This window comes from Labrus mixtus, chromosome 4, assembly GCF_963584025.1.
Source record: "Labrus mixtus chromosome 4, fLabMix1.1, whole genome shotgun sequence".
Classification (NCBI taxonomy): domain Eukaryota; kingdom Metazoa; phylum Chordata; class Actinopteri; order Labriformes; family Labridae; genus Labrus; species Labrus mixtus.
The window spans coordinates 17,019,848-17,041,072 of record NC_083615.1 but is presented as its reverse complement, the minus strand read 5'-3'; the positions used below and the strand labels follow the sequence as shown (position 1 = coordinate 17,041,072).

General features: G+C 42.2%; 1 protein-coding gene across 1 annotated transcript in view; it reads right to left on the bottom strand.

Annotated features, from left to right (window-relative positions):
* LOC132972958 (chemokine-like protein TAFA-5) overlaps positions 1-21,225 on the bottom strand; it is a 46,500-nt gene that overhangs the window by 4,894 nt on the left and 20,381 nt on the right. The window contains exon 3 of the mRNA XM_061036119.1: positions 12,753-12,880. Within this exon, the coding sequence (XP_060892102.1) occupies positions 12,753-12,880 (128 nt within the window). The remainder of the gene's footprint in view (positions 1-12,752; positions 12,881-21,225) is intronic.

The window sequence follows — 21,225 nt, the reverse complement described above, 5'->3', positions numbered from 1 at the left end:
ACAAGGGGGAAGCTTTTCGGGGCTCCGCTGCATGAGGGGCCCATGACAGTTAGCACAAATATAATACATCCTAAATTTAAGCAATGATAACATAGTTCTGTTTTACACCAGAATACTCAGCCTTTCTTATTAAGACAAAAATACACATTTTGTTTATAGCTGCCGATTTCAAAATGTAACAACCCCCCTCCCGTCCCTTTCTTAAACTGGTTAACCTTTTTGTTTGTGATTAATGTCGTGGGCGGGTCCATACAGGGTCCATACAGCCGACAAGAACTTTTTGCCCTTCCGGGATCAGACACTTGACCTATGGTAACTCCCTAAAATGTATATGTGAGCTGTAGACATACAGGGACACTCACAGTCAATACAAAACACTACAGTTATATGGTTGCCTGAGAAACCCTCTTTTCGGCTCTTGGGCCGTCATTAAAGAGACAGGAATAGTTTTTTCAGCAGTGATATAGAGTTGAGTGTCATCTGCATATCGAGAAAAGTCAGTATTGTGCTTACAGACTAAAAGACAGTGGGCCCAGGATAAAACCTTGTGGTTCTACAGATGATTATTTGTTCATTAGACCCATTACGGTCTGAATTGCCCTTTTGCATAGCAATAATCAGAATAAAGTTTATTTCTTAGATAAAAGTAGAAAGCTAGTGAGCATTGTACATCTGGCTCCTGCTGTCAGGGCATGTAAATAACATAAAATAGACCGTCAAAAGTAAAGGAGGAATGTGCAGCATGATGTCTAGTGAAAATATCTATCTTTTGGTATAGAATAAAAGACAAAGTCTGAGCCTGAAATGAGATCCAAAGGAACAACAATGTATTATATTTCATTTGATTTGAGGAAAATGTTTAAGTAGAACTTCTTAAAGACGACTGCAATTTCGTGTTGACAAATTTTCCTTGTTTCAAAGACAAGCAACAAATATCCCATGTGAGTATTTGACATGTATGGGCACACTGTCGCTCTCTTTCAAAAAGTAGAACTGGTGATCTGTATTTTTTTTCTTTTTCCAACAAATCCCAAATGCAGACACAAACACATCAACAAGGTATTAGTCTATCTCCAAATTTGTGTTTCCAAACTGTACAAAACATTTTGGTGGCTTGTAAAAAGAAATATAGACTCACTCTAGGGCCAGTATGTGGTTTGTCCATTCAGGGCTACTGTAGTTACATGGCTGAATCTGTAGAGGAGAACCTGCCCTCTCTACAGAAATAAAGCTCACTCTAAAGTAACTAAAACAAACTTTTTCTTTAGGTTTTTTCCAACTTTGAGAAGCTCATGTATATTATATTCCATTTCTGCAAACAGATTCTCCGAATTCTTTCACACTGGTCTTTTAATTTATGTTCTTACAAGTGTGCACAGCCAGAATTGACCAGCTGACGGAGCTTTGACTGATTATAACATCAACTTTAATATTGTAATGTGGCACAGCTAAAATCAGAAGAATGACATGGTTACATTTTCTGTCACTACCAAAAATAAAGACGTACTTGATTTTCTCTCCTGAATAAGTCATGCATGTTGGTGTTATTTCCATCCTGATCTAAATTACACTCGCATTTGACAGTCGCTCCTCCCCTCCTGTACAGTCGGCATCTCATGGAGTGCAGACATGTCCTCCTGAAGGCTCTGAGACTCTGATTAAAAACATAAAGCTCCCAGGACGAGCGGGGACACTTCATTTCTTTCCCCACTGTGGAGCCCGAGCGCTCCGTAATTGCTTCCAGGTGAAGACTCACAAGCTGAAGAAGTAGCGGCGGCAGCAGGAGCAGCAGCACCTCTGAGCCGCTCACCTCTGAATTATTCATGTCCATCCTGTCTGACTGCAGCTGGAATCCTAAAAGAGCCGGAGGAGTCAGACAAGGACGAGCCGGATTACACTGAGAACCATACATCACTCCCAAACAGCATCAACATTCAGACCGTCCCTAAACGCACCACTCACAGCTGATTAAACATGGAGGTGAAGGTGTGTCTGCAACATTTCAAATGTGTTGCTTAAACTCCTGCTGTCAGAGCGAGCACACGTGTAACGTCACTCCACACTTTCAGTTCTGCTGGGATAAGTTTAGCTCATGCCCAGACTAAAGCCAACGCTGAAATAATCACAAAACTATTTAACTGCAAACCAATGTTCTGTGTAGTGTCACAACACGACCTCTGTATCCCACAAGTCAGCATGTTTGTCACATGTTTCTTAGATACACTTAGAGGAAAAAACTAAACTCTTTACACTGATAACTAAGGCAACAGGTACTCCATCTAAAAATGACAGTGCCTCGTTGTTGTTGTGTTTCAGCATAAATGTATTCCATTGATTGTTTCCTTGGTTACAGAGACATGCAGGTACTACCAGCTGTTAATACTTTATCCCTTTCATGACCAAAATAAAAAAAAAGGCTCTAAAAAAAAAACAACAACATGGAAACTTGTACATCTTGTTTGCTGCAGCAAAAGCAAGATGGGAGATGCCTTGTGCAGAAATAAGAGGAATTGATTGAAATACATTTAGTATTCATTGAGTTATCAGATTGGACAAGAGGCGTACCGTGAGTCCTGATATACAACATCACTGAGACTTTTCACTCATTGTATCACTCCACCTCTGCAAGGAGTTCTGGAGGCGCCCATTTTGAATACAGCACCAATGAAGTTCAGCACTTTTTAGAGCTCAGCGTCCTGAGCTTGTCACTGCCGGAAAACATTTAAATTTTTGGAACACCACCTGCTGGTCAATGTCACTTTTCCCTCACTTACCAATCAAAATCAAGAAGGGGCTGGACACTATCAGCCATGTCAGCCACAATGGCAAAGGAGAAAAGAGAACGGTACAATTTGCAGGTGATACATTTGTAACCTAGCAACAATGAGCACCGGTAAAAAAGTGCTTTGAAACTGTGGCCGCAAATGGTGCTGTCAGTTGACACAGGCCCTAAATGTAGATTAAATGAAGTAATTGTTCTGAGGTAACCATGGAGACAAACAAAGTCGAGTTCAGGAGAATGTTTGGGTTGCTTGGCAACAGAGCAGTTTCAGTTGAGTTGTTGGAGAAAAAAAATATTTTCTGTTGTTGATTTGATCTGTTCTCTCTGATTTGCTGCATGAATAACTGTGGCCTCGTGCCGTCCTGCTGAAGGGTTCTTTGTGTGTCCGTATAAGATGCTAGGAGCTGTGATGAAGCAACAGTTGATGACAACTGATTATTGACAAGTAGGGGCTTGGGAATAACCAACCGATGCAATCAATCTTCCCTGGGTCCACGTGAAAGTTTGTGCTAATCTTCAATATAGTCCCTCTTGGTAACCTCGAGACATGTTGTAACAAGAGTGGAACTGAAGACCTGAACACAAAATGACCCCCAGCACACAAAAAAAACAACTGTGAACCCAACCCATGGTTAGCTCAGGTGTTCTGTTCCCTTTAAAGACAAATGAACTACAAACAACCGTCTGCAGAGAGCTCATTAATTATCATGAATCATCTACAGCTGATCAGATCTGCAGCGGCACACATTTGTCCTGTTTGGACCTTACATTTAGTCAATAGTGCTACAGCTGATTCACTCCGGACATCTGCAGCGTCTGAGCGGAAAAGAGAACAGGATGAAAAGTTTTCACCTTCCACCTCCCTGTGACACTTTACAGCGATGTTACAGTCAAACAGACCCCTGAGAGTTCCCATCAGAGCAGAAAACAAGGTGAAAACAAGCAGCTGGGGTCCTGCTCTGAAAGAAAACACACCTAACAGGATATTCAGTCCCCAGATTTGCATCGTGCCGCGTTCACAGTCACCTTCTCCCCAAGGACAATTGGATTTCTGTCTGATTGAGCAGACTGTGATTTGTTCCTCTGTCTTTTTCTCCCGGTGCGACCAGAAACACATTCAAAGAACCACAGCAGGTTTCACCCAGACCAGAGGCAGAGACACATAAACACACATAAACATGCAGAAACGTTTTCAAGGACAGTTACATGATGAAAAAAACAAAAAAATACATGCCAGCTGACGCAGCGAGCCACAAATGAGTTCTGCTTTCTGCTGGGACCCCTGATTACATCTTCAAGACGGAAAATTACAAATGTTCAAAATGAAACACTGGGCCTTTTAGCCGCTTCAGGTGATGATTTAAAAGAGAGGAACAGCAGAGTGCAGGTGTTCATTTTTAGGGACATTTTAATCTGTTAATTATAGGGTTGTCCCCGTATAGTTGAGAACTCAATGACTCGTTCATCAGAGCCTCACGCGACTGCCAGTCTCATGGTGCATTCATGTGGTGTCGGACACATCGGAAAAAACGAGTTTCCGAGTTGTAAAACGCACATGAACACCTGCTAAAGTCGGAACAGCAACTCGGAATTAGGTGCCTGACTCAGAATCGTTAATGTTAACATACTTTTTATTAATTCATGTATTGCACCCTCGGAAACTTGGACCACCCAAGCAGAACATGAATGCAGCATCGTAGTCGAGCACAAGGATCTTTCCACTATGGGGGTATTCAATATCTAATTTAACATAGATTTGTCTGTTTTCTCCAAATAATTCATGACTCATATCCTCTCTTGGTATAAATATCACCTTAATAATATTTGAAATGCAGTTCTGAAAACCACTTGTACTTTAAATCTCTCTCCTCAGTGTGTGCATGAAGAAATCACGCCAAAGTATTGATAGAAGCAGCAGATGCATGTTTATGGAATTTCATTGGCTAAAAGTAACCTCAGTCATCGGCATGGGGGGCACCTCCTTTCAACAAAGGCTACCATTGGCTGAGGCTGTTGTGAGGTGTCATCAAAATGTCAGCTGAGTTTTTTTTTACAGTTCTGCGGATCTTAATGGATCTAATGTGTTTGGATCCAATCTTTCACTGGATTTAAATAGTGGGGACTCATTTTGGTGGATTATTATCTTCAAATCGTGATTTTAAAGATGTTGTTTGTTTGTCACTGGTCTGACCCACACACACTGCGTCAGTGTTATGCAGACATAATGAGTGAGAGAAATGATGCCCTATCATAAAATAAATTGTTATTCCAAGATTAGAAGACAAATAGTTTAATGATGTGGTTAAACTGAAATGAGAATGTGGAATAACGAGCGCAAAAAAAACAAAAAACTTCCCACTGTTAGACGACTATAGGAGAACTCTGACCAATCAGGTTGGACTATTTAAATCCTTAGTCGGGGACAGGCCTGGTTCATTATCTACAAACAAAGGAACACAATGTTGCTGTTATAAAATGTCAGGGAGAGAGTGTGAAGATCTGCAGCCAAGTGAGACAGAAGGTGAAAGGCGTCATAGTGCAGTGAGAATAAAACAACACTCGGGCTTGAAGAGGTTGTAAAGGAGGCCGTAATGCTCACCGTCTGCCTTCAGTCTGCACCAAACAAAGAAAGGGAAAAGAAAAGTAAAGCTCAGGAAAATATGGAGAGTGTAGAAGAGGACGACCATGAAACAGAAAGATGACACAAGGGTCAGAGACGGGGCTGAATCCAAACACATGCACAGAAATATAATTTATACGGCTGTCAAACACCAAGATGTGTTTTTTTTTTTCTGTTAGAGTTTGAGGGAAAACTCCAAACTGAGATCAAAACTATGAACAACAAGTTGACCAGTACAGCTGGGAGATAAAAGGATTCTCTAAAATATCTCGATTTTTTTGTTGGACGATTCTAAAAATTTGATTTGTCCCCCTGTGATCGATCATCTTGACAACATATTTGTTACAGAAAAACAACCAACGTGAGCCGAGAGCAGCTGAGAGTGTAAAGGATCGTACAGCACACGTCTGGTTTTCTCAAATTCTTTTAGGTTATCAATAAAACTGTACCTCCATCAGACTCTCAGACTGAACCAGCTGATGAATTAGGAAACGTTTATTTATGTGGAAATGTTCCATGTGTTGTTCCCATAGACTGTAAATATGAATGTTTGAAGCCTGAGTGAGGTCCGCCATCTGTTCCTGCAGGGGGCGCTGGAGGCTCATCAGCAGCAGCCGCCATGCTGGAAATCCTGTCTCAGCCTAACTTTCAGTCAACCCTGGACAATCACAGAGCCACACTCACATTCAGACCTACGGACAATTTAGAGTCACCAGTTAACCTAACGAGCATGTCTTTGGATTGTGGGAGGAAGCTGGAGTACCCGGAGAGAACCCACACATGCACGGGGAGAACATGCAAACTCCACACAGAGAGGCTCCTGTCAGACGGGGATTCAAACCAGGAACCTCCTCGCGGTGAGGCAACAGCGCTAACCACTGCACCACCGTGCAGCCCTCTGTGTTTTCATGAAACACAAAACGTACTTTTTCAATGTCTTTACCAAAAAATAAACTTTAAAGGAAATAAAAAAATAAAAAAAAACAGAAGTTGCAAAATAAGCCTGTAGTTACAATCATCCATGTAACATATTAACTATATAGTGACCAAAACATGAAATATTAGCTACATTTCTAAATATTATCGCCGTTATTCAGAAGAAAAATCCAGTGATTATAAAAACGTTGTTGACTTGAGCTGATTTAGAACCAAGTTTTTTATATTTATTTATTATTTATTAATTTTTATTTATTTATTTTAATTTCCCTCGGGATCGATAAAGTATCTATCTATCTATCTATCTATATAAATGCTGATGGTGGTTAGAGCAACAGTGTGACGTAAACATGATCTAACTTCTTATTCTGTCTGATTAAAAACTTTCACAGATCAGATTGTAGGAGCACGTGGACGTCAGAGCTGCTGACATCAGTCTGCACATCTTCAAACACTTCACCTGTCTCCTGCTGTCAGCTTCACTAAAGCAGCTGCGGGCCATGCAGTTTAGTCCTGCGTTCCGATTGGCTCCTTCACCAGCCTCGACAGCCCAATGGGATCAATTACAGGAAGAGGATCAGACGGCAGCACCTGTCACACATTGCTCCCTCCTGAGCCACAATGTGAGAGTTTTTAATTCACAGCCAGGTGTTTGTACAAGCGGAGTACAGAGTCGAGGAGGCACACGGGAAATGACCAGAGATTTTACATGGAGGTACCTGGTACACATACTGAGCACCCATTGTTTTCAGTCTGTTCTTCCTGGTTTGGTGGAAACTGGACAAAAAAGTATTTTCTCCAATAACGATTCTTTCCCTTCATTTATTTTTACCTGACCTTTTTTCTAACAAATATTCAGAGTCTCAATGACTAGATGGTTCAAAACGTTTGGGAACTGTTCCTGCAGATTTGAAAGAGGGCTTCAACAGTGGTGGTTCTAGACCACTTTTACTGAGGGGGCCAAATTGGGGCCAGTTGTTTTGTCAGAGGGGAACATTAAACCCAGGTGAAAAATAGACAAAGATGATCGCTTTAAAAAATATATAAATACTGTATTATGCCCAATAATAGCGCACATCATTGGCCAGAATTGGATCAGTGTAACAGGGGCACTGGCCCCTGTTGGCCCCTGCCTAGAACCGCTTCAAAGTTTTAGTTTGAAGCAAAATACATCCAATCAGAGTCCACTAAAGTTGCTGATGTCAGCTTTTACTACGCAAATAAAATGTTGGTATTTGTCGGATATAAAATGTGTTTATCATGTTATAAACTGAGCTCTATCGGAGTTACATTAAGTGTCATTCATGGTAAATGGTAAATGGACTTGAGCTTGTATAGTTCTTTTCGAATCTTCTGACTACTCAAAGAGATTTTACACCACGGGTCACACCTACACATTCACACCCTGATACACATTCATACGCCACCTACAAAGCAGTGGGAGCAATTCAGGGTTAAGAGGAAGTGTTTCTGCAGGGGAGCTGTGGATCCAGTTAAGAGACGACAGACTAGATACATTTTTTCATCCTTCCAACCCATCAGATGTTGCAGAGGTGAGTTTTTTTTAGGGATTTCTTGAAGGTAAGGGGGGGAGGGGTCCCTGATGTTTTATGGGAGTGAGTTCCAGAGGGTGGGAGCAGCAATGGAGAAGGCCGTCTTCAAGGACCAACCTGTGGAACTATAAGGTTCTATAGGATGTCAGTGTTTTAGCTCGGCTGTTTGAACAACTGATTCCCAGATATGACTCATAGATGGTTCTAGTTTAATCCAAAACGTAGTGCCTTGTAAATTGTACTTTGTCTCTCTTTGTATTTCCGTCTGTAACTTTTGTGTTTTTGCTGCTGCCTGACTTGTCCAGGTCTCCCTTGAAAAAGAGGTTTTTAATCACAATGGGACCAACCTGGTTAAATAAAGATTAAATAAGCAGTTAGCTTTTCAGCTACACTCTCACACATTTGAGCTGCTTCTGACTAAATTCTCAGTGAAACTTAAAACAACGGTCAGTTTCATCTTAAAATGAAAACACCAGTTTCTGTTGCTTCACTTTTTGGGAAAATTCAGACAAACATTTCTGCTTTAGATAGAAATCTCTTTGTGTGTGTGTGTGTGTGTGTGTGTGTGTGTGTGTGTGTGTGCATTTTTAATGAGGTTCACTACGGGGCTTGTAAACCTGTTGTTATCCACAGTGACCTGATTTCTTTAGTGAAGAGAGAGAGAGAGAGAGAGAGAGAGAGAGAGAGAGATAGAGAGAGAGAGCAAAACAAACTTCACCAACCACACAGCTACATGTTAGAAAAAGTGACCTAACGGGGAGAGTATCAAACTTAAGCTCTGTAAAATAAGAGCATCAAATCAGACAGATCATTGAACAATCATTAACCAAAGAACACTGCTGTCTGCAGCTTCATGACACTAACTTACAGCAATTGTAAGTGTAAAAAACCTACAGAGAGTTTTGGGTTGAGAAAATGTTCTCACATGAGGGTCGATGTTAAAAGTCTTTATTTCTGCTATAAAAACAAGAAGCCGTCCATGGAGACAGCATGCGGTGTGAGGGAGCTTTGTGAAATCCTCAGTCAGCCTCACTGTGCATCTCAATTACATCCTCTACACATTCTGTACATCATGCCGACTGTAAACCTCCTCTGGGCTAATTAAACCACATTTGTTCCTCTGATCCAGCTCTCGTAGCTTTAATGAAAGCCGACTCCCCTCGTCGTGTAAACCTAGTAGAGTTTGTGTGGGTCCGCCCACTCAGCGCTGCGTTTCTGTGATTTAATTTGCCTCACAGCGAGGCAATCACATCCGCTGTCCTTCATTAGCAGAGGAGCTTGTTTGTGTGAAGCTCCTTTAACGAATCACATCTACGCGCCTGAGTCTTTTGGCGGCGAGCCGGAGGCGGAAGACGCAACAACGCACCGACATCTTTCAGCCAAATGAAGACAAAGGGATGCAGAATGGGGTTCTGAGTGGAGCAGGAGGACAAGCTCAGAGGAACAAACTACCTCTCCCAGAATCCTCTGCTTCTGCTTTAAAGTCGGGACTGTGGTCCAGGTGTTGTATCATGAGGTCAGGCATGTTTTATTATTATTTTTAGACAGCAAATATTCTTGATATCATCATGAAACGTCAAATTCAAAAATTAAGAAGTTAGCGGATTTATTAATGAGTTTGTCTGTCTCTCTGTCCCCCCAGGGCTGACGGTTGGTCAGGAAGGGGTTCATTTACAAAAAACTATTTGAGCCTCTGAGCGACACAAACAAGCTGAAGGAAGAGTCGCCTGGTCAGTGTGAACACAGAGCTTAAAACAACAAACCCAGAGAGTTTCACTTCACACTTTTTATGATCTCTTATTAATCCACTTTATAATTACAGAGGGTATATTTTGAATCTGGAATCTTTAGCCTTCAATGAGATAGATATTTGCATATAAATAAAAAAAAATGTAACTTGATAAAATCAGGTCGTTAACATCTGCTTACTGCTGCATTAAAAGAGATATTAGTACGACTTTGACTTTAAATGTTTCTTTACAGTGACACATGGAGAAATCTCCACACATGTATCTACTATCAGCTGTCCTGCAATGTTGAGTGTGTGAGTGTGTGTGTGTGTGTGTGTGTGTGTGTGTGTGTGTGTGTGTGTGTGTGTGTGTGTGTGTGTGTGTGTGTGTGTGTGTGTGTGTGTGTGTGTCCTCTGGAGGCCGAGTGGCGACGCTCCAGCGCTCCGACTCTGAGTGTCCTGACAGAGAGCCGCTTCTGTTCTGCTGTCCATCTTTAAAACAACAAGTTCCCAGCGGAGGAGAAACTCTCAGGCAGAGCAGACAGGAGGAGGGAGCTTTGTCACCGTGCCGACGTGTGAAAGTCAGCGGCGGTTTGACAGACTTCATTATTCAGACAGCGGACCGACTTGACTCGAACAGGCCGACCAGAACGTGGGAATGCGAGAGAGAGAGAGAGAGAGGTGTTGATGCCTGTCAGAGGAAACGGTCTGACGTGCAGACTCTCTCTGCAGATGTCTGGTTTATTAAATATCATGTAAACGGGTTTATGCAGTTAGAGGAGGAGGAAGTTCATTTAAAGGTCATGCAGAGTGAGATTTAAGTGTCAGTTGTGTTCTTGAGATCTCTAGAAATTAATTCAGAACTAAAAGAAAACCACTTATCTCTGGGAAATAGTGAAATAAAATGTATGGATGTACTGTATGTCCAGGTTTCCGTAGTTTGCACATAGGTTCAGGGTGGTTTCACTTTAGGGACCACGGCCCGGATACACTTGACCCCAAAGTCCAGTTCCTTTAATCAAACGTGCTGTACTAGGTAGGGTACAGAGTCCGCTTGAAGATGTGGTCTGGGGCATGATTCATGTCTACTCGAGTATGGTCCGCGGGAGATGTACAAACGACGAAGTGGACCGCTATATGATGTCATTCTAAACGGGTCCTATTGCTTTAAAAAAAAAAAAACATTGTATATGCGCAGAGTGGGACTGATAGATGTGGAAGTGGGAAGAGGGTCGTTGTTGGCGTCTCAGAAGTTACCAAAAAAATCAACAGTTAGCAGGATGGACTCAGCCTGCGAGAGGTTGCCATGGTTACTTCTTCTTCTTTCTGCTTTTTGGTGGATTTGCAAACCAACCTTGAGCATACTGTCACCTGCTGTATCGGATGTACATACAGAAGTGTACTTGGGTACGGGACGATATTACTAATGTGAACTCAGACCAGCGGGGGAGGGGGGATCAATCGTGCCTAATGTGAACTGTGAAAACATTCTTATCCGAAAACCTTCAGAAATTAAAAAATAAACTGTGTAATTTGACCTTTAGCTGGTCTGCACTGTTTAGCTGAACTTTCAATCTCAGTTCGAAATGTGAACAAAAGATTCTTGGAGAATTCTGACCAAGCTGATCATAAAGTTAAGTGCTTCTGCAGAAAGACAAAACCAGAAACCCTCACACTGACGGCTTTTAACAGCAATGGAATAAAAAACATTTCAAAGTAGAAAAAAAAAAAAAACACCACCTGAAACAGTCTGCAGGGAACACACAGCGAGCGAGAACGGAAAGACGATGAAGAGTTAAGTGTTGACGCATCTTGAACGAGGTTTGGTTGATTTGATGATTTTTATCTGAAGAGGCTTTTGAAACAGCTCCAGTTAATCAGCTGCTGTGAAGAGATGGTGGCAGATGGATAGGAGAGTGCTCATGGGTAGCAATTATTCAATCAACAGACACACACACACACACACACACACGCGCAGGCTGGGATTTTTATAAGGGCCAGCAGTGTCCTTGTTAAAAGATGTTATTATGTCATTAAAAGCTGATTAAAAATTAGATCTTTGAAATTGATAACGAGAGAACGAGGTAATTCATAACGAAGGAAACTGACAAACACCTAGCTGTGGGAGTGTCACCCATCCGGGGGAGGGGTTACTGCCCTTTGTGATGTCATGAATTGAAAATCTCCAAACGGCCTGTTTGAGCACATATTTTCTGAAAAGTGGAGCAGGTAAAAGACGGCGAGGATGGACTTTTCTCATCAATGGAGGATTTGTAGACAGACTAGACACACATGTTAGTGTTTGAACAACATGATAAAGTGGATTTTGCAGAATATGTGACCTTTAAATGTGGTTCACATCTAATGACACGAGGTGCTCTTGTAGTTAAATCCACTTTGGTACATGCTCATCATATTGCTACAATTTTTCTACGGCGGCCCCAGGAGCCCAAAACACTGCAACTTAAGAAAACAATCAGGAACAGACAAAAGACAAGAAAATGAAGCTGACATCTTCATCCCCTGATCAACACAATAATAATTTAAAAAAAAAAAATTCAAATACAAGCAGAACAGACAACAACCCACACGGTTTGCAGTGCTCATAAAAGAGTGACGCACACAGCTGAGACAAGCTGCATGATAAAGAAGCTCAAATACAAGTTTACAAGGTGGACAGTTTTTCTAAAGTGGATGTTTTCTGCGTCCCCTCAGATAGTAAAAATACTTTCTGTGTTGTTGTTTTGTTGTCTGTCTAAAGTGAATGTTGGGGGACAACACAGCAGCCAGTTAAAGGGATACTTCACCCATTTGCATTAAGCATTGTATCAGTCGCAAACTGGTAGTATTTTCAACTCACTCCCAGAATCTAAACTTAACGTCCGCCATATTGCTTGGAAGCTGTGCTAACAGGCTCTATTGAGAAAGCTGATAATGGCGAAAAAATATAAATATAGCGGCGAGAACAGGCCGGTCTTGTGTTCTGGCTGCTGCGGTTGCTGGCCGCTGGCCGCCGGGGCAATCTGTCAATACAGATTCATGTTTCAACGGGTGAAGTATCCCTTTAAGCAATACATCAATACAACCAACAGGATCAGGTCTTAAAGTGTCCAGTTAAGATCTGGTTCTCACCGTGGTGGTCTTGACTCGTCCCCCTGGTTGCGTGCAGGTCCAGCCCGACTGATTGACCAGGAGATCACAGCCTTCATCGTGCAAACACGGAGTCATGTCACACCACTGTCGAGTCCACACGATGCTAACTGAAGAAGAAGAAGAAGAAGAAGGAGAGAAGAAGGAGACAGGTGAGTTCATTTATTCTTTATGTTGATGTTTGTTGACTGACTCCCTGCTGTGTTGTGATTTTCCCGACTGACCAGGTTCTATTTAACGGCTCTTTAGGAGAACGAGGCGATACAAGTTGTGCTTGGGAACCGTTGTTTTTATTATTCCCTATCATGATCTGCCCAACTTCCATCCATCCCAATCCAGCCATTCACTCCCCTTCTCATGAGCAGAGAGAATCAGGCAGTCATGAGAGCAGCTATGTTGCCGCCATTCAATACAGAAAACACACTTTTTGTAGCCTCTCTCCCTCCTGCACGTCTAGAGAGAGAGAGAGGGCGCCGTGGTTGAGTGAGCTACAGAGTGAATGTAGGATTTTTCTGTATTTATCTGTATCTGTATTTGCACCCAAAGTACATCTCTTCCTTGTTTTTTTTTACTATCATTCTTCTTCCTCATGTCTGCTCAGAGGCCCCTGTGCTGAGCAAGACCCTCTGCGTTTAATCAGAACGGCAAGATGCACAAAAAGACACCAATGAAGAGCCGTCTTTTTGAACGGCTCTTTGAAAGGAACGGAGCCACAAGATCCCTTTAAAGAGCCGTAAATCCCATCACCAGTGTGACTCACTTCCTCCTGACTTTAAGTTTCACTTTCACTTTACCCCACAGTTTCTTTTAATGATACTGTTGACAGAAGTGAGTCGGTTAATGTCTGAAAAGTCTCCTCAGCTCGCCTCCTCTGTGTTTGTGTTACAGAGTTTTTCATACGTTGAGTGATGTGTTTGCAGAAACTGTAAAATAGGCCTTAATGGTCACATATTATGCATAATACACATTTGTACGGTGGCTGGGAAGTGCAAACCAAAATTCCAAAGTGTGAAACACTTTTGCAAAGCACCGGCCACCGTACATTTGTCTGTATTACCGACTGACTGATCTCAATAGATCAAAATAAAACTAAAACTAATTCAGTCCAGCATCAGATCCTGTTAAAGCACACACCTCGTCATTATAACAACCAGCTATTTATAAAGAAATAGGACATTCACACCAAAGAACATTTGCATATTGTTGTTCTCTGATTGGCCCACAGAGAAAAAGAGGAGGGGGTGATGAAGAGGAGGAGGGAAAAGTGATGAAAAACAAACAGAATCATATTTGAGAGGGTTAGACGCAGAGAGATCCTGATTTTAAGTGGGTCAAGCTCTACAAACACTGGATCCTACATTTCCCATGATGCAACCTGATATCGTATTTTCATGAGCTCCCCTCCTGTCTGGGCAACACCTTACAGCTTCTAACCCTTTATTTAATGCACGTTCTATTGTAAAAAATGATTTCCGAGTCTCTCAAGGGCAAATTAGGATAACCATGATGACATCACTATGACACTGTAGCTGCTTTCATAGGCTTAAAGGCACAGTATTTAAATTTTGCCACCAGGGGGCTCTAAAAAGAAAACAATAACAAAAGATGACGTCGAGGCTAGCGGGGAATCATGGGAGAGATTCTCTCCGCTACTCAATTTAATTTCTTCATTATTCCTGTTCTTTTCTACATATCGTGTTGTATTTTATTGTACATATCATTGACATGTTTCTTCCTTATATTTTACATCTACATGCTTCTACTTGATATCTTTGGGCTTTTATCCAGTTTAGGAGCAAATATAGAGCATACATTTCTCAAGAAGGGATTAATGAAGTATTTCTGATTCTGATTAGTTGTCAAGCTGCTGAACGTTTCCTTAAAGTAAAGGATTCTGCAAAATAAAAACATACACATGATCAGAAGTAGGTATAATAAATAGGATGGAGGTCAAGAGGTCAGAAGGATGAAACAGATGTCGATGTAATTTATCACACAGTCCAGTAAACACTGTTCATTTCTTGTGTAGAATATGGAACGACATTTGCCAGCAACTAACAGTATGTGCATCTCATTAAAGATGGGCGCCAGACCCAGAGGGAGAAAACCCTCGAGGGAGACCATAAAGAGATGTTCTTCATGTTGCAAAGACTAGAGACCAGGCGGGAAGCATCAAACATAATCAATAGAAGAGACACATTTACACAGTGTGGAAAATAGACTTCTTGACATTTAATGTTTGTGATTACTCGACGTGTGTGAGTCTTCATTTCTCTCTGCAAAGCTCACAGTGAGAAGTCAATTAGACGGTTATATAAGGAGGAGATCTTTATTTCTTTTTTAATTAAATATGCAAAAAGTATACAAATACAACCTGATGTAACTGAACGTAACAACAACAAACATAATGCAAGGCTGAGTAACACAGTGCAGGAATTAAATTATGTACTTTGACATTTCTGTCACGACTCGGCCCAGATTCTAACTTTAATTCACTCTCTGTTCTCCGTGATTAATGTATTAGATCCATTGCTAAATTGATTTTCTGATCGGCAAAAACTCCTGAGGGCTGAGAAAATGTTTCTCCAAATCAAGTGCGAGTGAGGACACTAACTAATCAGCCCTATTTGTTTTTTTATACCAGGCTGTAAACAAAATGGCTTTTTTTGTTTGTGGTTTGTATGTGACTTCCTGTGTTCCTGCAGCCAGCCTCTAGTGGACACTCGATGAACTGCAGGATTTTGCACTTCCGCTTTGGCTTCATTTTTCAACACCGGAGGTTTCTGCTTGGTTAAACTTTTTCCCACTGTTCCCAACAAATGTCCATCTCCCACACTCACTCACACTGCAAACACTCTCATCTTAAGTGTACTACTAATTGTTGAATACAAACATCCTATATTAAGAAAAATAACAAGTACGTTTAGCTAACTTCACTCAGTACGTTCACATGATGTGAAAAGAAGTTGATTAATCGTTTAAGTCAAACTAAACTAGATTTAAATGTTAACATGTCAGTCCAACTCAAACCGTTCTAAGTCGGACAAACACTTCCAGGTAATGTGGTTGGAGGTCGATTCACTCTTACATGTATACACCCTCAGACAGGCTGAGCTTTGACCTCGAGGTCGAGCATCATAAATGTGGAGAGGAAAGCCGGGAAGAAAACAAAACAAAGGTATGAACATGGCGAGAGAGAGAGAGAGAGAGAGAGAGAGAGAGAGAGAGAGAGAGAGAGAGGAACTTATTATGTCAGCTGGAGGACTTCAACATATTGAAGCACAATATATTGTCTGGGATGTTTGTTGATGGAATGCAATAGGTCAACCAGAAGGTGGTCCATTAACTAGCTGAAAGGGGTTATATCGTCGTCTACTAGCGGAGTCGGTCATAACTCTGTCGATAATTAAATTCTCTCCTGTTGCTTGTACACTGAGACGAGGAAATACGATCTCTCTCTAGACTTGTCGGAGGGATGTGACTTATAAAGAGATACTTTTGAACAGAAATTTGAAAAATTAACTCTGTAACATTTACATTTTTTGCAGTGCTTCTACTTCCATGATCACTAGCAGTTTATTTACCCGTCTTTAGCACATCGTCTCGTGTGCATCCGGCTAGTTTCCCTCCCTTCATCCTGCCTGTCTGACCTGCTGCCTGACCCTGCTTTTAATTGGAGATTGGCTGATATAATTGTCTAACTGGCTATGACCTCTGCCGGCCTTTTTGAACAAAGTAAACTTGGACTGTTTATCTCAACATGCCTGTTTAAAAGTGTACTGTTGCAACAACATGACAACAGACTCAAAGACAGAAACATGGGATTTAAAAAAAAATATATATATATATATATATGTATATATCACATCGCTTGAAATCCTGGAACCCACCAGCTGTCGTGTCACAGTGTAGCCTGTAGGAGCGATGGCCAACTTTTCAGAGCTTACATTGTACACAGCAATTAGCCATGAGAGACGTCTCGCCAAGGCTTCATCTTTCATGCATTCACTTTGTTTAAAGTCCAACTCGCAACTTGAGAAGCAAGAGTGGGGTTGGTGTTCAGAGACGTCTAAGAGAGGATTATAAGATGCACTCGTTTGCACTGTTTTAGGACATTTATGAAAGCTGAAGCCCTGTTAGATGACTGTTCCAGGTTCCTTTGCATTACAGCGGATTGGGCTCCTGCCTGTCTTCTGTCCACACAGACACTAGAGACAATGCTCCTCATATTACAAACTAAACCCATGGCTAAATCCAGACCTGAGCCTACAGATGTTTATGCAGATCTGTAAATCAATATATCGATCAATATCACAACATACATTATCCCATAACAGTTCACATGAAAAGCAGGCCGAGACGGTACTCTTTGTTAGCTTGTTTGCAGAGATTAATTTGCCATGGCGACAAAAAAACCTTTTCACAGGCAGAAACCTCGAGCAGAACCAGACTCATCGGTGAACATCCATCTGCTGCAAACCTGATTAGCTGAGAACGATGTACAAATGGAGAGACAGTTATGAGAAAGTGGTTTTGGTCTCTACATATAATTTATTTATACCTTAAAAAAATGAATGGGGTGAATATTTCAAAACGTATCTGCTTTGTTTATATTATTGGGCTGATTTGACTGACAGGTGGGCGTGTTTGAGCTGTTTGCCAGGAGGCTAAAACTCAACTTCACCTCTTTGTTTCCAGGTTATCTCAAGTTAAGCAAGGTGTATACTTGTAGTGGGTGGAGCCTGGTGTTTTTCTTAACCATAGAAGTTTATTTAGTGTAAAGTCTGTCAGTCTGTCAGCTTCCGTCAGCCTGTGTCTCTTCCTGTCGTCTCATTTAATGATGAGTTCTTCACTCAGAGGGATTTCCTGCTGTTTGGGCTACGTTTTACTGACCCAATCATTCCCCGTTGTTCCAGCCTCGCTCTCATTCCCTGCGTTAAATTAAACTCTGTGAGCCCAGCCGGGGGGGAAGATGAAGAAAATGAAAGTCTGTACAGGCCTGTAATACATAACCAGGTAATCAGTTCTCCCTTTGGAGCGGCAGAGCAGCAGTGTGATTGTGATAGCCCGTTAGCCCCCAATTATCAAACCAATTTCCTATTGAACAGCAGCTCCCCTCAGCCATGATACTTAATTAAATCCTCACATTGCTCTCGCACCTCTATCATGATGAAGAGCGAGAGAGTCCTCCTACAGAATGAGGAAATACTTCAAGTTCTCATGAAAAGGTTGTTTAGGATTAAGGTCTGGAGTTCAGGTTTTTAAATTACAAATAGCACAAAGGTTGGATTGAAATCATATTCTGCATTTACATAAATGTTTTTGTTCTACGTCTACTCCATGGACGAGAGAATGTAGCTTAGCTTAGCCTCAAGGAAGGATGGAAACTGCTAGCCTAGCTTAGCATGAAGACTGGAAGTGGCAAAAAAGGGGTGTGTATGCGACTTGTGGTGCTTCTGCAGCGTGCCTCAAGTGGACACTCGACGAACTGCAGGATCCTGCACTTCTGCATTGGTTTCACTTATCAACACCTGAGCCTTGTGTCAAACTCAAAGTTTTGACTCTCAAATATAAAGTCCACCGCGCAGTTTTAAAGCAAAGGCGCATTTGTCTGAAGCCAATCCTTTCCTAACCCTATCTTCTCCTTCCTCTGTTTTCAAAAGGAGTTTGTACGCGCTGTCAGCGGGCAGGAAGAAACAGTTTTTAAGTTTGTTCAGAGAAAATTCTTACAAGAAAGCAGAAGAGATAAAGGGATAGATAATTCTGTCATCTAAATCGTTCTCTCGACAGACGTTAATTAGCTCATAAACGCCATCTCAGTTCTTCTGTTTTGTCCCGTTGAGCTGGTATGAAACATTTTCGACCACATCTCTCCCTGCGGCTCAGCGGTGCATACTGAGCGCGCTCAGACTCCCCCCTGAGACACAATAAAAGGTGTCAGGGAGCAGAGCGGCAGGAAACAGCAGCAGCCCCTTTGTTTTTGTGAGCAGACGACGTGTAATCACAGCTCCTCCAAGTTTCCTGCTGAGGACGAAGATGGAAACAGACAGAGGCCGACGCGTCTGCTGATTCGCCTCTTTCCTTCATTGTCCCAGGAGGGGGGGGGAGGGAGGGGGCTGCGCTGAGTGAAAACGCCACATGCTTCCCACCATGGCGCCGCCATTACCTCAGCAGGATCTCGGCGTTTTATCTCACATTGTGGCTGTTATAAGTGCTGTTGTTTCCTGAAATCGTCTGGAAACATTCAGACTGAGCACGTCAGCTCTGAGAGAAAAACAACATGACATGTCCAACCAGGACGGTCAGGACCTGAAACACCTCAGACCGAACTGATCGGGGGCCAAACTCACAAAACCAGAGACTGGTTATGTCTAAACTGAAGACTCATCCACTTCAGTTTTAGGACTTTAGCTCGTCTCATCTGCACAAGCATTCAAAATGATCACAAGGTTGACGATGAGAATAATCACTTCTCAATTCTCTCGTGTGTGCTGAGATTTAAAACAGTCATGTTGGACCAAATCTGTGCAGTTTGTAGAGACCTCAGTCACTTGCAGGGTTCTCACTTTCTGACCAATAAGAACTCTGAAACAGAGGTTGCTCCTGAATAAGTTCTAACTGATATTGGCTGTTTTTTTTGCCTCCTACAGATCATGTCTTGTACCCACATCCTCCTCGCTCCGTGTCTGATCGGGAAATAAACGATCTCAAATATGAAACAAAAAGTAATGGAGAAGTGTCGGTCATACAGCGGCCGTTGTCAACAGACGGTTGTCATAGAGACAGGACATGAAACACTCTTCTGCCGGGTCGGACTGACTTGCAATCAGTAATCAGGTGGTCATGATATAAATGAATGTTTCTGTGAGAATCGTTGTGTCTTCAGGTGTTAAATATAGAAAACGGTCAGAAACCAAAAAAAATTACAGACACACATTAACAAACAACGAGCAGCAGAGACGCCGTGGATTAATCTCCGGTTTCAGTGAACACCTGAACACCTGCGATGGCGCTTCATCGCCGCGCTGATTAATGAGCGACCGCGACGCTGGTCCATCCACCGCCAACCGCGCAGTGAAGTTCATTTATCCAAAAAAAGAGAGGAGGCCATTTTGTAATCACTTCATTCATCAAAGACGGCGTCCAGAAGGAGGGGCGCTGCCTCGCTCCCCAAGGACGACGCGAAGAGAGAGGAGAGGAAATGAGGCAAAAAGAAGAAGAAGTCTCGCAGTCTTAACAGGACATTATAACTCTGTTAAAGAAAGGTACAAGACAAACAGGATTACATTTTCTGTCACTTTCATTTACTCCTTTTCCTTTCCTCCACATCTCCTCTCTCCTGGCATCAGCTCTGGAGTTTAAGAGAGGTTGTTTGAAATGTCTCTCAGACTCCAGGAATATCTCTGAAACCCTCTGAGCCTGCTGTCCCTGAATGCACCGCCTCTCTCTGCCCTTTTCAGTTCGTCTCCACCTGACGAGAAACAAAAAGGTCTCGTCTCTCCTTTGTTTGTTTCTCCGCAGAGCCTCAGAGCATTGTGGGCTCTTTTTTCTTTCTTTCTTTTTTTATCTGTGTCTATCTGATAGTATTAACGTCTGAAGAAAACCGCAGCAGGAAATATTCTGAGGAGAAATATTTCATTTGTTAGAGTTGAGCTGATAATCCTGGATCATTTATGTGAAAAGCAGCTGCTTCAGAGTCCTCTTCAAAATCACATTTAGAAACAGACACTTTGTCAGAGTGAAACAGGATGTTTCTATTCTGATTGAGTTTCTGCTTATCTGTAAACAATCATTCCTCTCAGAGATGCATGCTGCAGGTACCTCTGCACAACGACCAGCACTCGCTGAGGTTTTCAAGTGGGAGCTTTGAGACGTGCGGTGACGGATGAGAAGTGACTGCGGCCTGATACTCCCTCTGAGCAGCAGCAGAACAACAGAAAGAGAAGCGAGCGGCTTCCAAAGATAAAAATGGACACAAACACCAACATGTAAGCCCTCACCAGCAGCAGAAAGGTCACCGAGATCCGAACAGAGCAGCTGTGGAGCTCTGAGATTTATTCAAGTCTGTCTGCACGTTTGAATGTTTAATATCACATTTAACATGAAAACAGTTGAGGCAGCACTACAAAGAATATTAACATGCTCGCTTATTCTACAGAGGCAAAAAAAACCACTAACAGCATGTCCTCACAGCACGCAACACAAACGAGCGTCAGCATCAAAATCAGCCTGATTCTATTGTTTCACATCGGAGTGTCCTGAGTGCCTGAAAGCAGCGCACTGCAGCGTTTTTATCTGAGCGGTTTTGTCTTTATCGACACACACTGTACAGGGGCTGGTTATTTTTTACAACTAAAGGCCCGGACACGCCAAGCAGACGGCAGAGAACTAGTGGAGACAAAGGCCGCCTGTGGTGTCGCCTCACGTCTCGTAAAAAGTTGAAAATGGCGCTGGC